Raw genomic sequence first — 16368 nt, forward strand, 5'->3', positions numbered from 1 at the left:
GGTTGGGGTAGAGTAAAGGTGGAAGAGCGAGAGGCCATGTTTTTCTCTCCACTCTCTTGAGATTCTTGCTCATAGCCTTTTACCTTTTCCTTTCTTCCTCAGCCTCCAAATTCCCCCAAGCCTCCAGGCATAGCTCTCCAAGTCAAGCATCAAATACCCCTGCATTTATTTGTGGAATCACATATATGCCTCAGAACAGGAAAGGGTGATTGTCAACCATCTACATCTGCCTCTCTGGCAAGGTTTAGGCACTGGGTTACACACTTCTCAGATATATTGCTTTGTAGAATAATATTATTGAGACTTTCTAAAACAGTTTAAAATCACCTGTTCTACCGGAGCAAGGAATAGAATGGCTATTTGAATATTGACAATTTTATTCTTTCCCAACCCTACAGTGTTAGAGTAGCCTACACTCTTTGTTCTATATTACCTACTTATGTTACTCAGCACATGTTCACAACTGAAGCTCTATTTCTTGTGCTCGAATTCACTAAATGAGAGAATGAACACGGTAGAACATTCTGCGAATGTTAGACGCTGTAATCCTTAATATATTTTTAAAAATAAAATTGAGAATTGTCAAAATATTTTAAGTAACTTTCCCATTGACGCCAAACATACATTAAATTCTTACTCAAATCCAGTGTTGGGTAGCAGTGATGGAATAATTCTGAATTCATTTTTTTCTTATACAAAATTTCCTTAGAAATTCTTTCTGATTTTGAGCAAGCTCCAAGAAGCATTCTGCAGAATAAGAATTATGGTTAGTACTAATGAGTCATTTTGTCCTTCTCCATCTGAATCACATATCAGTTCTGGCCTTATGGGTTTTTAAAAAATGATTTTGCAATCCTCTAAATAAAGTTTCCTTTGATGTCATTATAATGGGAGATTAAAATTATCTCTAATAATGAAACTGTATAATAACTTTTAAAGATTAAAACTCCTTAGAAGAGTTTGTGACTCACAACAGTACTCAATTTTAACCTTTAATATTTTTATTGCAAAAATATTAAAGAGGATGTTTAAAAACTTCAATGACTTCATCATCCTATTAGAAATGCCTTTTTAATTTTTCCAAATTTCCTCCCAGCTTTCTCCACATATGCACACATTTTTACATAGCTGTGATCATACAATATAACCCATGGTTCTCAACTCGGGGTGATTTTGCTACCTGTGGGGAGTTGGGAATGTTTGGAGACATTTTTGATTGTCACTACTGAGGATGGGTGGCGCTAGTGGTATCCAGGGGGCAGGGGTCAAGGGTGCTGGTAAACATTCTACAATGTACAGCTCCCTCTCAGCAAAGAATTATCTGGACCAAAATGTCAATAGTGCCAAGGTTGGGAAGCCCTGGTACACATGGTCACACTTTTAAAAATTAGACTTTTCAGGCCAGGCATGGTGGCTCATGCCTGTAATCCCAGCACTATGGGAGGCCGAGATGGGTGGATCATTTGAGGTCAGGAGTTCGAGACCAGCCTGACCAACATAGTGAAACCCAGTCTCTACTTTAAAAAAAGCAAAATTAACTGAGCATGCTGGTGCATGCCTGTATCCCAGCTACTTGGAAGGCTGAGGCAGGAGAATCACTTGAACCCAGGAGGCGGGGGTTGCAGTGAGCCATGATCGTGGTGCCACTGCACTCCAGCCTGGGCAACAAGAGCGAAACTCCACCCCAGAAAAAAAAGAAAAAAGAAAAAAGAAAAATTAGACTTTTCAAAACTTTCCATCAAATAATAAATTGTTTTTTATTGTCACGAGTCTTATAATTACCCCTCAGTATATCTAGTTGACAATCATAATTTATCTAATGATTTCTTGACTCTTAGATGTCATAGATAATATTGTGAACATCTCTATGCATATGACTTCTATATTGGTTCGGACTAAACTTCAATTCTCCTGAGTAAAATTACTTTGACAAAGGATATTATCATTTTTATGGCTCTTATACTTGGTATGGGGATCTTATTAACTTTGGTAAAACGCGTTTGTTATTAATAATTTATCAGAGAGAGTTAAAGTCTGCCTTTGACTATAGCTTCTAATGCTATTGTTTTGTAAGTGGGAAGTAATGGCACTGGGGGAGGGTTCTAGCTGATGGTTTTAGCTTTTGAATAATGATGTCATTTCACATTGCAGGGAGGATATCTCTTTACCCTCATTTGCGTTACCCACTGTGTCTGAAATCTCACATAAGTCTGTGGAGGAAAAAAGATATAACCATCTGCCTTAGCCTTCTTTAAGATATGAGTCCTTGGAATGGACACAGAGCGGGTTGGGACTGTGTCTTATTTATTATTTTATCAGGGCCCACCACAGGGTCAGGTTGAAATGTTTATCATAAATGTTTGTTGAATGTAGGAGAGGTAACACATGAAGTGACTGAATGTAGCTGACTTTACTGGGGCAGACGACAGCAGAGGAAGCAGTGTGTTCCCATAAAATTATTGTTTTGTGGCAATGTTGTAGGACCCACAGGTTTGTATGCCCGATCCACAGTAACAGGCCAGTTACACTGAGACAGCAAGGTTTGCAGCAGAGGGTTTAATGATCACAGGGCACCGAGTGAGGAGATGGGAGGAGACCTTTGAATCCATCCCTCCCAGGAGTTCTGGGCTGGGGCTTTTAAGGTGATCATGGAGGCTGAGGGGCTGGAAAATTGGAGTTGTTGATTGGTCAGGGTAAGGGGAATAAAATCATCAGGATGTAAAAACTGAATTCCTTGGTGAGTGAGCTCCTGGGGGTTCCTTCAGACCAGCTGATGTCAGTAGTGTTGTTGATACGTGGGACCAAAAAGAATATATCAAACGTAAAACTAAACATTTAATAATGTTCCAGTTGTTATCTATTGAGGAGTTAAGGGGAACTAAAATCTTGTAACAGGTTCTATGTGATTCTGAGGCAATAGCACCAAGCAACCATGAGGAAGCAGTCAGAGAGCAGCTGGCCTCATGATTAATGCTGAATGGGCGGTGAGCTTGGTTTATTTTTGTTTCTTCCCCTCCCTCCTTCCCTGATTAATTTTATAAAGTTTATAGGGATGGCTTCAGGAACACATGAAAATCATCGTGTTTCGATTTGTTCTTATAGTCATCATTACACTTAGTGATTTAAAGACTGTTGCTTTTGCTATCAGACTCTGCTAGAAATATTTGCTAACATTGGTGGTGGAAGCCAAGATATCAAAAGTCTGGGCCGGGCACGGTGGCTCACACCTGTAATCCCAGCACCTTCGGAGGCCAAGGTGGGTGGATCACCTGAGGTCAGGAGTTCAAGACCAGACTGGCCAACATGGTGAAACCCTGCCTCTACTAAAATACAAAAATTAGCCACGCACAGTGTTAGGCACCTGTAATCTCAGCTACTCGGGAGGCTGAGGCAGGAGAATCACTTGAATCCAGGAGGCGGAGGTTGCAGTGAGCCAAGATAGTGCCACTGCACTCCAGCCTGGATGACGGAGCGAGGCACTGTCTCAAAAAACAAAACAAAACAAAAAAAGTCTGGGGGCAAATACATGGCTCTTTTTCTCAGCCAGGATGAAAAAACACTCTCTAGGAAGATAACATTGTTTTTTGTTTAATTTTATTTTTAGTAGAGACAGGGTTTCACCGTTTTAGCCGGGATGGTCTCAATCTCCTGACCTCGTGATCCGCCCGCGTGCTCCGCCTTCCTCGGCCTCCCAAAGTGTTGGGATTACAGGCATGAGCCACCGTGCCCAGCCCTATTTTTTGTTTAATTTAACAGGGATACAAAGACATCAACAAATTAAGGAATTGATGGATTTTTAAAAACCAGAGAATAGGCCAGGCATGGTGGTTCACGCCTGTAATCCCAGCACTTTGGGAGGCCGAGGCAGGTGGATCACCTTAGGTCAGGAGTTCAAGACCAGCCTGACCAACATGGCGAAACCCCGTCTCTACTAAACATACAAAAAATTAGCTGGGCGTGTTGGCAGGTGCCTGTAATCCCAGCTACTTGGGAGGCTAAGGCGGGAGAATTGCTTGAACCCTGGAGGTGGAGGTTACAGTGAGCCGAGACCGCACTGCTGCACTCCAGCCCGGGTGACAGAGCAAGACTCTGTCTCAAAAAACAAACAAACAAAGGAAAAACAGAGAATAAGTATATGTAGCACAAAACTTGAAAAAAAAAACAAAATAAAACAGAAAATAAATGTATGTAGCACAAAACCTGAAAAGTATAAAAGAATACAGTCTAGAGAAAACAAAGCTGTAGTTTCCAGCAATCCGTCTAGTTTCCCCCTCTGCAGACTTACCAGAGATATGTTAGGTATTGGCTAACGATGGCCATATCAACAGATCCCAAAATAAGGTACACAAGCATAATAGAAGTTTGTCTCTCTTAGATAACAGTCTGGAAGTGTGAGGTCCAGGCTGGGGTGGCACTTCTCAGCAAAAATCCTCCAGGTACCCTGTGCCTTCCATCTTGCTTCTCTGCCATCAGTTATAGTGTTGTGCATGGTGGAAGCTAACTCAGTGCCACCTCTATACTCCTGCATGTAGGAAGGAGAAAGAGAGGATGTGGAGGGCAAACAACATTTTTGAAGCAAGTGATGCAGAAGATGGACCTATCATTTCTGTTCGTATTCCACTGGCAAGAACTTTGTCACATGACCACACCTAGCTGCAAGGAAGGGTGGGAGATGTAGCCTCCGTGTGGTCAAATGCCCAGCTGAAAACTCTATTACTGCAGAAGGAGTCTGGTGGGCGTAGGGGGTTGGGGCATGAGGGAACTGATTTTGTAGTTGTGCGTGTCTAAGAAAGAGAAACAATTCTTTCACAATGTGTCAAGGATGTCACAGGGATTATGAATCATTGAATCTGCCCCAGTATTGAACTATGATGGCTGGCATGTCACAGCTGCCTCCAAAGATTTCTCCAAAATGCCAGGAAGTAAATAAATAGCAATAGATAGAGACCTGATGCTCCAATCCATTTAATTTCTAGATAATTTGTCTATTTGACCCATTGTTCTCTTTTTTATATTTGAATCTCAAAGACTGGGGTTTGATAATCTGGAAGTCCATAGGCAATCATCCTTCTCCACTACAAGACTGGACAGAGTTAATGTTTTAAAGTTGTGAAGTAGATGAAATTTGTTTTTGGTGATTTCAGCTTTCTTCACTCTTTTTTCTTCTGGCGTCTTCCTTCCCCGGGAAGGGCACCTCACCACACAGTGCCCTTGTGGTGCCGCAGCCATTCAGAATGCCACACCACAGTGCACATAGGATCCCTTAACACATAAGGCTGTGGCTACAAAATTCTCTCCCTTCTTTTCTCACCCAGTAATTATTTCCCTCTAGTGCCCCACCACTAGCTGGATGATGGGGTGGAAATGCTGCTGCTTGTGAAAATAACTCAATCTGACTAGGTAGAACTATTTTGCCTTCCCTAGTTTAAAAGAACTTGAGTTTTGTCTTACTGTATACAGGACCAAAAACAAAAATTATGGGCCGGGCGCAGTGGCTTATGCCTGTAATCCCAGCACTTTGGGAGGCTGAGGCAGGATAATTGCTTGAACCCGGGAGACAGAGGTTGCAGTGAGCCAAGATCCAGCCTGGGTGCCAGAGCGAGACTCCATCTCAAAAAACAATAACAAAAACACTAAAAATTATGTCTAAATTGCAGATATACACATTAGTATTCATGCAGAAGCATTTCCAATAATCGTTTTTGTACATTTCACTTATTTTTCTGTAAAAAACATTGCACTATGGAAACAGTCAAGAAGATTAGCTTTTTCTCTTGTCTCTTCCTGTGGTCATTTTGGTGCCAGTTGCAGACTAGCTGAAGCCATCTTAGAGACTTTGCTTTCAGACTGAGATAAAATGGTGTATTAGTACCTTCTTCTTCACACTGAAATCTTATAATAAATTCTTATAATAAGAGTTGATTTGGTAATGTTAGTTGATCATTGCGATCTTTAGTTCTCTTAATTTGTTGCAAGAATAATTTTTTTTTCAATTTCTGCTACTAATAAAAGATTCTAAAAAGAGCACACATGTTGGCCAATTGGCCAAGACTCCTACAGAGACTAGTAAGCCAAATATTGCATCCCTAGACTCTCTTGCAGCTATTATTACTTACGCTTCAACAATCAGAGCCTCTATGTAAGATCTGGAAGGCTGTTTCTGCTGCTAGGCTTGGCTTTGGGTGCGTTTTTTTTCTTCTATAACAATGGTTCTGGAGGTTCCAGTGTTCACTTATTAGTTTCCTGAATATCAGGAAACACGGGGTGGTGCATCTACTTTGCCAGTGCAGATTATAGTTGGTATGGTGTAATTCTGGAGCTGGCCATGGAAGTGGCAGCTTCCTGATCGTGATGGCTTCCAGACTGTGGTATGGTGGCGTAGTGCTGGAGCAGTCAGCTTCACAATGAGCAACAGCACCGCTCTTTTGGTTTCCCAGTTCTGAGTTATGGTTTTGTAAGTCACTCCATTAATAGTTTCAGTTCTTTAAGTGCTTTAATACTTCTAGCTTAAACTAACCAGACTGGATTCTGTTCTTTGCAACTGAACTTTGGCTGATAATAGTCTGCTCTATTTGTTTTCAGGATCACTCATGTATTCATTGATCTTTTAGCAAATATTGATTGAGGGCCTTCTTATAAATAGGTGGCGAGATATATTTTTTTCCAGAGATGTAAAACAATGGTTTTAGTTCACACAAATTATAGGTTGCTTAAAAAGTTATATTTCTAGGGCCGGGCACGGTGGCTCACGTCTGTAATCTGAGCACTTTGGGAGGCAGAGGTGGGAAGATCACTTGAGGTCAGGAGTTCAAGACCAGCCTGGCCAACATGGTGAAACTCTGTCTCTACTAAAAATACAAATATTAGCTGGATGTGGTGATGGGTGCCTGTAGTCCCAGCTACTCAGTAGGCTGAGGCATGAAAATCACTTGAACCCAGGAGGTGGAGGTTGCAGTGAGCCAAGATTGTGCCACTGTACTGGAGCCTGGGCAATGGAGCAAGACCCAGTCTCAAAAAGAAAAAAAAAAAAAAAAGGTTATATTTCTAGGAAAGTATTTCCATCTAAATAAGGCAGAAAAATCTAAAGTCCCAGTTCCAGTGTAGTTACCATAGATAGTTCATATGTCCTTATTGGTATAGTGAAAAGAAGATCGAAATTTAGAGACAAAAGATTAGTCTTTCTGAACTTCACCTGCCAAATGGAGACAGTAAGGACCTTCCCTGTTAGCTTATACAGTTTCTGTGAGAATCAAATTAAGCAATGTTTGTGATACTGCTTTGTACATAGTAAAGTGCTATACAATGCTGGTTATTTATTTGTAGTTAGTAATAATAGTAACTTTATTCTCTAAAGTTTTCTACATCAGATGGTTACAATAGCACATTCAAATAAAACTATTTTTTGTTTGCCTAATTCTTCAATTAAGGGCAAATTCTTATTTTTTTAAATTTTATTTTATTTTAATTTTAAGCTCTGGGATACACGTGCAGGATGTGCAGGTTTGTTACATAGGCAAACATGTGGCATGGTGGTTTGCTGCACCCATCAACCCATCACCTAGGCATTAAGCCCTGCATGCATTAGCTATTTATCCTGATGCTCTCCCTTCCCCTGCCCAAATTCTGATTTTTATATAATGATGTGCTTACAGGTAAATCAGAGAGTAATTACTCACTTTGTAAAGGAATTTCACTTTTGAAAATATTCACAATAGGAAAGTTTTTGTTAAAATGCTTCTCTCACATTTATTACAATAGGCTGATTTATAAATTTAAATCATATGCATTTTGGTACATCAAGTGCACAAAACGAGCCATATCTATGCAGTTATTTGAAAAATGGAATTATATTTTTAAGATGATTTCATTTCAAATATGGGTGAGGAGCAAATCATATTATAGATCAGTCTTTTGAGACATCTTCATAGACATAATTTGCAAAGCTGACATGCTTTGTTTCATGTGCTTCTTTTTCTTGAGGCAGAGAAAGAGAAGCTTAGTTTAGATCAACAAACATCTAGCCAGGCAATGTTCTAGGTGCTGAAGACACAAAGATGAATGAGATCAGTCCAGTCCAATCCTGTGCAACGAGGTAGCCACTTTTATGTGGCTATTGATCACTTAAAGTGTGGCTAGCATGACTGATATGGTTTGGGCTGTGTCCCCACCCAAATCTCAACTTGAATTGTGTCTCCCAGAATTCCTATGTGTTGTGGGAGGCACCCAGGGGGAGGTAATTGAATCATAGGGGCCAGTTTTCCCCGTGCTATTCTCGTTCTCCCTCTTTTTTTTTTTTTTTGAGACAGAGTCTCACTTTATCACCCAGGCTGTAGTGCAATGGTGTGATCCCGGCTTACTGCAACCTCTGCCTCCCAGGTTCAAGTGATTCTCCTGCCTCAGTCTCCTGAGTAGCTGGGATTACAGGTGCAGGCCACCATGCCCAGCTACTTTTGTATTTTTAGTAGAGATGTGGTTTCACCATGTTAGCCAGGCTGGTCTTGAACTCCCGACCTCATGTGATCTGTCTGCCTTGGACTCCCAAAATGCTGGGATTACTGGCAGGAGGCACCATGCCTGGCCCCATGCTATTCTTATGATACTGAATAAGTCTCACGAGATCTGATGGGTTTATAAGGGGTTTCCACTTTTGCTTCTTCCTCATTTTCTCTTGCCGCCACCATGTAAGAAGTGCCTTTCACCTCCCACCATGATTCTGAGGCCTCACCAGCCATGTGGAACTGTAAGTCCAATTAAACCTCTTTTTCTTCTCAGTCTTGGGTATGTCTTTATTAGCAGTGTGAAAATGGACAAATACAGTGACTTATTAATTTTCTGGATTTAGGGGTGAGGGTGAGGAAAGTACTGTAATAGTTTTGGAAAGTAAATAGCAACAAGGGAAACAATGATACAATTCTGTTTAAAATATGTCCTATTGATTCAAATGTTCCCTAACATATTCAGAATGTAAAGACATCGCCTGCTTCAGAAAGCTGAAGATAGGGAGGGTGAAAAAACTGAGGTCTAACAAACCTACTGCATGTGTGATCTTTAGCATCCGTTGTCCTTTTTATAGTAGTCTCAGTATCAAAGATCAGGAAAGGAAGAGCGAATTAGTAAACTTGCTTACAAAGGAAACTTCTTTGATGGGGTGAGATGCACCCTTCCCAAGGTATTTTTAATTTGCTCAAATTAAAAGAGACAGAAAAGAAGAGTTGGGAGCTTAAAATTGAATTATTTTTCTTTAGGAGAAACAAAACAATAGAATATTCTGTGAAATAATTGGGAATGATCAATAGCACTTAATATCTTTTTGTTGTTAAGTATGAGCAATTATTTGTTAATTTTATCCATATTTTCATGTGCAAGGTGAATTTCATTTGGCAAATTCTATTCACTCTCAACTGTGGACAGAAATGCTATCATTTTGTTCTTTATTAAATTATAATGTATTAAAATTATTTTTTAAATGTCTAAAGCAATATCAAGTCAGACAAGTCAGAGGGAAAAGTGAAAATAATTTAAATATTATTTCTAAGACTGAGGTCAAATGGCTGTAACCAATAACAAGAAACTGAATTGGCTGGGCGCGGTGGCTCACGCCTGTAATCCCAGCACTTTGGGAGGCTGAGGCGGGCAGATCACGAAGTCAGGAGATCGAGACCATCCTGGCTGACACAGTGAAACCCCGTCTCTACTAAAAATACAAAAAATTAGCCAGGCTTGGTGGCGGGCACCTGTAGTCCCAGCTACTCGGGAGGCTGAGGCAGGAGAATGGCGTGAACCCGGGAGGCGGAGCTTGCAGTGAGCCAAGATGGCGCCACTGCACTCCAGCCTGAGCGACAGAGCGAGACTCTGTCTCAAAAAAAAAAAAAACACCTGAATTTTACCTCTCATTATCGGGTATATGAGTGAGTACTTCTAAGGTTAATCTTTTATTTTTGCAGATTTATCATAGTTTTTTTTTAAAGAGGTCAAACACTGTGGCAGCTGGATTCCCAGAGCAGCTGTGCATGACAGCTGATAGAGTAGACCACTGTGGTTACACTCGACTACATCTTGAGCTAATAGTGCTTGAGGCATTTCCTGCAGAGTGCATCCTCCTGGAACTGCGGCTTCTTTTGACCATAACTAAGCAAATATAGGTTGAATTAAAGGGGCTAGTTTCAGCAACAGTGCCACAGTACTCTTTCTCAGTGATCTCTGTCAAACAAGTGGCATCGTCAGAAATAGTGCACTCTGGATTTAACAAAACTTCATAGAAACTAACTGATTTGTCTCTGAATAGCTGGATTTCATGTTAAGTATGTTGTCTTAATCATAACACACCTCTATGGCTCTAATCCTTTGGAAGTGTGACTCACAATAAGATGTGCATGAAGGTTTTACTGGACTTTAACAGGAGTTGAGGCAGGAAACAAAAGTTTTGCATATTCAATGAAATGGCAGCAATATTGGAAATTGAGTTTGGGTATGAAAAACTTGTAATTTGCATCTTTAGTTATTCAAATAATGCATCCATCAGAAAATGGTGACACTTTTCACATAATTTCTGGGCTTTTTCTACAGAAATCAAGTTGAAGGCTAGGCACAGTGGCTCATGCCTGTAATCCCAGCACTTTGGGAGGCTGAGGTGGGTGGATTGCATGAGGCCAGGAGTTCACAACCAGTCTGGCCGACATGGTGAAACCCCATCTCTACTAAAAGTACAAAAATTAACCAGACATGGTGGCACAAGCCTGTAATCCTAGCTGCTTGGGAGGCTGAGGCACAAGAATCAGGAGGCGGAGGTTGCAGTGAGCCTAGATCATGCCACTGCACTCCAGCCTGGGTGACAGAGCAAGACCCTGTCTAAAAAAAAAAAAATAAAAAAAGTAAAAAATTAACACTAAAACAGTGCATTATATTTGTAATTTCCTGTGGAAGTAAATTGAATTTCCTTATACAAATGCAAATGATGAAAACTATAACCTATTCAATCCTTCCCAGGATTATAGCTACATAAACCCAGGTATAAATTAGTGAATGAAGCTGAGTTCAGTGGCTCATGCCTGTGATCCCAATGCTTTGGGAAGCTAAGGCAGGAGGATCTTTTGAGCCCAGGAGTTTGAGACCAGCCTGGGCAATATAGTGAGACTCCCGTCTCTACCAACAACAACAACAAAAATAGCTGGGTGTGGTGGTATGTGCCTGTGGTCCCAGCTACTTGGGAGGCTGGGGTTGGGAGGATTGCTTGAGCCCAGGAGGTAGATGCTACAGTGAGCTATGATTGCGCTACTGCACTCCACAGCCTGGGCAGCAGAGTGAGATCCTGTCTCAAATAAAGAAATAAATAAAAAGAAGAAATTAGTGAATGAATTAGCATCATTATATAATAAGTGACTATAAATTAGATCTGTATGTCCATGGTAATAAATAACACAATAATTAAATCATCAGTCTTCTGATGACGAGTACTGGCTCTGGAACCTGATTGCTTGGGTTCCAGTCCTGGCTTTTCAATTTATTAACTGCAGCTCTAGGGCAGGTTTCCTTTTTTTTCTTTTCTTTTTTTTGAAACAGGGTTTCACTCCAACACCCAGGCTAGAGTGTAGTGGTGCAATCACGGCTCACTGCAGCCTGGACCTCCCTGGGCTCAGGCAATCCTCCCACCTCATCCTCCTGAGTGGCTGGGATTACAGGCACGCACCACCATTCCAGGCTAATTTTTACAATTTTTGTAGAAACAGGGTCTTGCCACGTTGCCTAGGCTGGTCTCAAACTCCTGGGCTCAAGTGATCTGTGTGCCTCTGCCTCCCTCTGTGCCCAGCCTAAGGCAGGTTTCTTAATCTCCCCTAGACTGTTTCTTTAATTGTATACTGGGAAGAGTAATAATAATGCCTCTGGTAGAAGGCTTCTGTCAGAATTTATTGACAAAACCCTTTCAGTGGTTAGCACAGTGACTGGCACATTAAATGTGGCTATTAATTATTGTATATGTATTATTACATATGGATGCTTGTAGCCTATCTCTTGGGTATGAGCCTTGTTTCCACAACTTGATTGCAAGCTTTGAGAGGGCAGGGAGCAGCTCACATAGTCCTCTCATCACCTAGCACAATGTCTTATAAATTTAATAGGTCAGTAACGAGATTTAAAACTAAAGGGCAATTTGAGGCTGGATGGATTATAAAGGCCCTTGACTCTCAATTTCCCTAGGCCTGCCCTAAGCCTGTCTCCTACTCCAGTATAGCCGGAGTCCCCTTTGAGCTGTGGCAATGGGAGCTCTTGGCTGCTGCCTACTTGACAGCAGCCAATTCAATCAAATGTTCAGAAAATAGTCAAAGGTCTGAAGCCGTAACGCATGAGAGGTTCCAGACAGTCATGGCATTTAGGAGCTGTTTCTGCTTTTCTTAGGTATTTCTGGCTACTGGGCAGTGTGTAATTTCTTTGTCTCACCTAAGTGAAATCATGTAGAGTATAATTTATGTCCTCTCTCTTTAGCTCCTCATGCCCTGGTGATGAGCTAGCTAGTATTTTCCTTATCAAAGGACCTACTGTCACTGTCTGAACAACTCATCTGCAGCAAGCTCGCATTTCACCCATGGTTAACGAACTGACTGATGTCCTTTAAAAATGCTTTCTAAGTTTTACTCCTTCAATATTTTTTTTTTTACTCAACTGGGCTACTTACAAAAAGAACAAAGTTTAATAGTGGTACATATTCAATTCCACCTGCTGTTTGTGAACGCTGAGCACAGCAGCCCTAGGTTTGGCAAGGCTGGATTTCCTTACCCATTGGTGTGAGAGTTGCATTGTAATGTGGTATAACCCATAGGTTGAATGCAGGGCTTTGAGAATTTAAAATATTTGCATCTTCACAAGAAATATTTGGAAAGTTTGTATAAGGCCTAGTAAATCCAGTTGTGAGTGAATAGAATTTACCAAACGAAATTCACCTAGCATATGAAAACGTACATAAAACAAAATTAACAGGTAGTTGCTCATACTTAACAAAAATATATTTAGTGCTTCTCATCACTCTCAATTATTTCACATAATATTCTATTGTTCTCTTTCTCCTAAAAAATAATTGTTTTAAGCTCTCAGCTCTTCTCTTTTAATTTGAGCAAACTAAAAATATCTTGAGAATGGCCCATCTCACCTCATCAAAGAAGTTTCCTTTGTATCAAGTTTATTAATTCACTCATCCTTTCCTGATCTTTGATACTGAGACTGCTATAAAAAGGACAATGGATGCTAAAGATAACACGTGAAGTAGGTTTGTTAGACCTTTTTTTTGACCCTTGGTATCTTCAGCTTTCTGAAGGCCAGGTAATGTCTGCATTCTGAATATGTTAGGGGACATATGAATCCACAGGACATATTTTAAGCAGAATTGTATCATTGTTTCCCTTGTTGCTATTTTACTTTCCCAAACCATTGCAGAGCTTTTTGCCAATGACATTTTCTCATCCGCAGCCAGCTCTGCCACTCTTTTGCTATTTCTTCTGTCGACTTCCATTTTAATTTAAAAAATAAATTTATAATTTTTTTAGTTCTGTTTTGTCAATGTATACCTGCAGCCGCACACACATTTGATTATAGCTGCATAGTGTGGAAAATCTTGCAATTAGATTCCAAAATGACAGGCGGTGTAATTTACAAAGTACAAAAGTGTTATGTTAAAGCACTCTCAGCAATAAATAAAAATAGCTTTTTTGGAGGAGGAAATAACTTTGGAGAGAACTAGGCTGGAGGAGGAAGCAATCTACACTCTTAGGAAAGGAAGAGCCACATCTAGGAAAGCATCCGAGGGACAAGGACAACAGAAACACAAGAGGCTCTTGATCTCAGGCAGTCCTCCAAGAGGCACCTGACAGAGGGCAGTTAGGTTGCCTTGATTTGCCAGTTTCTGTCCTGAAAGATACACTGGACCTTTATTTCCCAAGGACTACTCATTCAGCATTGTTGAGCACCTAAATTGTGCTGGAGATTGCACAGGAACTGGGCTTGCGAAAATGAAAATTGCACACAGTTCCTGTCTTCAGGCGCTCACAGAGTTTTTAAAACAGAACATCTTAAGAGGGAGTTATAAGGGGCCCTGTTGCAAAAAGACAGCAGCAACTAAAATCTTGGAAAAGCCCTCAGGACGCCACAGAGGAAGCAAGCTATGATCACAGAACTTTGAAAGGCTTTTGTATCTTTCGACAATAAATGATCAAGTGAAGTAAATACATTGTCCGGAAGAGAAAGAACTGGGATGGAGGATGAGATTTTATATGGAAGGATTAAAACATATTTAACTGGAGCAGGGACTTACAGGGACAGGCAAGTCAGTAAAGGGCCCAGGTTACAAACGAGTTATAACCGATCAGACCGACGAGCGCCCGCGTGCAGCGCCTCCTGCCGACGCGCGCCTCGCAGCCTTCAGTCAACGCTGACAGCTGTTCTCCAACACCAAGCTAGGGGCGGGAGGGTCCGCCCACTTCTACCAGATTTTGCACACAAAACAGTGGAAAGACCACTCTCATGGCTCCAAGCCGTTTTCTCCCTTCATCGCCTGCAATTTTAGGGCTTTTCGGGGGGGGTATGACTGCAGGGATTTTAGAGGTTTTTTTCCTCGTTCTCTTTTTAAGAGGTGATAAAAAGCATTTAAATTAGCGGCAGGGCGGTTAACACCCGCAGCCCTGGCCTCTCCGCACTTCTCGTCGCTCGTCCGTGTTCACTCCACGCCTGGCCTCGGGTAGGCGCCGCACAGCGCCAACGGTTGCGGGGTCGCAACTACTCCCAGGCTGCGCGCCTTGCGCGCCGGGCCTCGCAGGACCGCGGCGAGTTCAGAAGGCGCGGGGAGAGAGGTGAAGTCGAGCAGCGGACGGCTTTTGACGAACGGCCCTCACAGCCAATGGGAAGCCCGGTCGACTTTCCCGCCCCTGCCAATAGGGAGCAGAACCCGGGCCAGGGGGGGCGCTTCCCGCAGGCTGCGGCTGGATTCGATCCTGCGCGACGGCCGCGAAGGCGGGGGCGGAGGCTCGGCCTGCGCGGCTGGGAGCGGCTTAGGGGAGGAGGGAAGACCGGAAGCCACGGTTGCGTCCCCATCCTTAGATTGGCTCCTCCGGGCAGGGAGCGGAGACGGAGGAGGAGGAGGGAGAGGCTGAATGTTGGCTCGGTAATTGAGAGGAGCGGCCGCTCCAGAGCCTGCTCCCGGGGCGCCCCCCTCAGTCCGTCCGCGCTTCTCAGCCGCCAGTCTCCTGGCCGCGCAGTCCCCGCGGACGGCCAGGCCGCGGAGACCCTCGCAGAAGAGGCGCTGCCGGCGGCAAGGACTGGCCGGCGGCATCCGAGGCGCGCGCCCCACCGCCACCCCCACCCGCCTGCCAGCCGGTCCCTCCGGCCGCCGCCATGTCCTCCTCCTCTTCCTCCCCCAGGGAGACGTACGAGGAGGACCGGGAGTACGAGAGCCAGGCCAAGCGTCTCAAGACCGAGGAGGGGGAGATCGACTACTCGGCCGAGGAAGGCGAGAACCGCCGGGAAGCGACGCCCCGGGGCGGGGGCGATGGCGGCGGCGGCGGCCGGAGCTTCTCTCAGCCGGTAACAAAGCGCGGCCCCCCTGTCCGCTGTGCCTGGCTGCTCCCCGGGTAGCAGGGCCTCGGTGCGGGGCCTCCCGCTCGCTTCAATTAGCCTTTTCCGCTGCGCCGACCCGTTTGGGGAAGCGCCCACTCTTCTCTTTGGGGCTTGTATTCTGGCCTCTACCTGTTTCCCGCATCCCGACTGCGAAGCCTGCGCCGTCCTGGCCGCAGGCCCCACAGCGAGTCCATTGCGGGGCCCTGAACTTGGGGAGGGTCGCGGCGCGGCGGCGGCGGTGGGGAGGCGTCGCTTCCGCTCTGGGGGGTTTCGCGGCTCGGGGAGCTCTTTGTTAGTTTAACTCCTCGGGCTCGGGGCCAGCGTCGGGACCACCGGTTCTCTTCAGTCCCTCTGCCCGCAGCATCCGCGCGTTGGTCACCATCCCGGGATGGTTGCGTCGGTTCTACCGGGGGCTCTCTCCGCCTCGGTCCTATGGAGACCCGTAATTAAATAACAGATTATGCCTTGGCGTTCACATGCTAGTTCCCTTGAAGGTTTAATTTAAAAAATTTTAAAATTAAACTATAAGCATGGCGTGCATCCTTTGCTCTACCCAGTTTTGTGGATTACTGAGTACACTTTTCACCTCTTCGGTTACAACACTTCAACAGAAGTGTTGGCAGCTGTTGGTACACCCCTACCTTCAAGTAAAACAAATCTTAAAATTACTAAAGTTTTTCATTGGTAATTTATTCCAGATTTGCCCCATGAAAGGATGAAGTGAGCTCAGGGCTGCATTAAACACACATTCCTAGAGCTAGGTCTTTCTCT

At 43.4% G+C, this 16368-nt stretch overlaps 1 protein-coding gene across 4 annotated transcripts in view; it reads left to right on the forward strand.

Moving 5' to 3' along the window:
- Positions 1–14728: 14728 nt before the first annotated feature.
- HNRNPLL (heterogeneous nuclear ribonucleoprotein L like) overlaps positions 14729–16368 on the forward strand; it is a 39774-nt gene continuing 38134 nt past the window's right edge. For 2 of the 4 annotated variants that reach the window (XM_063695950.1, XM_063695952.1), the window contains exons 1-2: positions 14996–15145; positions 15402–15564. In XM_063695950.1, the coding sequence (XP_063552020.1) occupies positions 15135–15145; positions 15402–15564 (174 nt within the window). In that variant the 5' untranslated portion in view covers positions 14996–15134. Of the gene's footprint in view, positions 15565–16368 lie in introns of all 4 variants that reach the window. The other 2 variants (XM_063695949.1, XM_063695951.1) reach the window with 2 other exon arrangements.

The sequence above is a fragment of the Gorilla gorilla genome, chromosome 12 (assembly GCF_029281585.2).
Source record: "Gorilla gorilla gorilla isolate KB3781 chromosome 12, NHGRI_mGorGor1-v2.1_pri, whole genome shotgun sequence".
Lineage (NCBI taxonomy): Eukaryota > Metazoa > Chordata > Mammalia > Primates > Hominidae > Gorilla > Gorilla gorilla.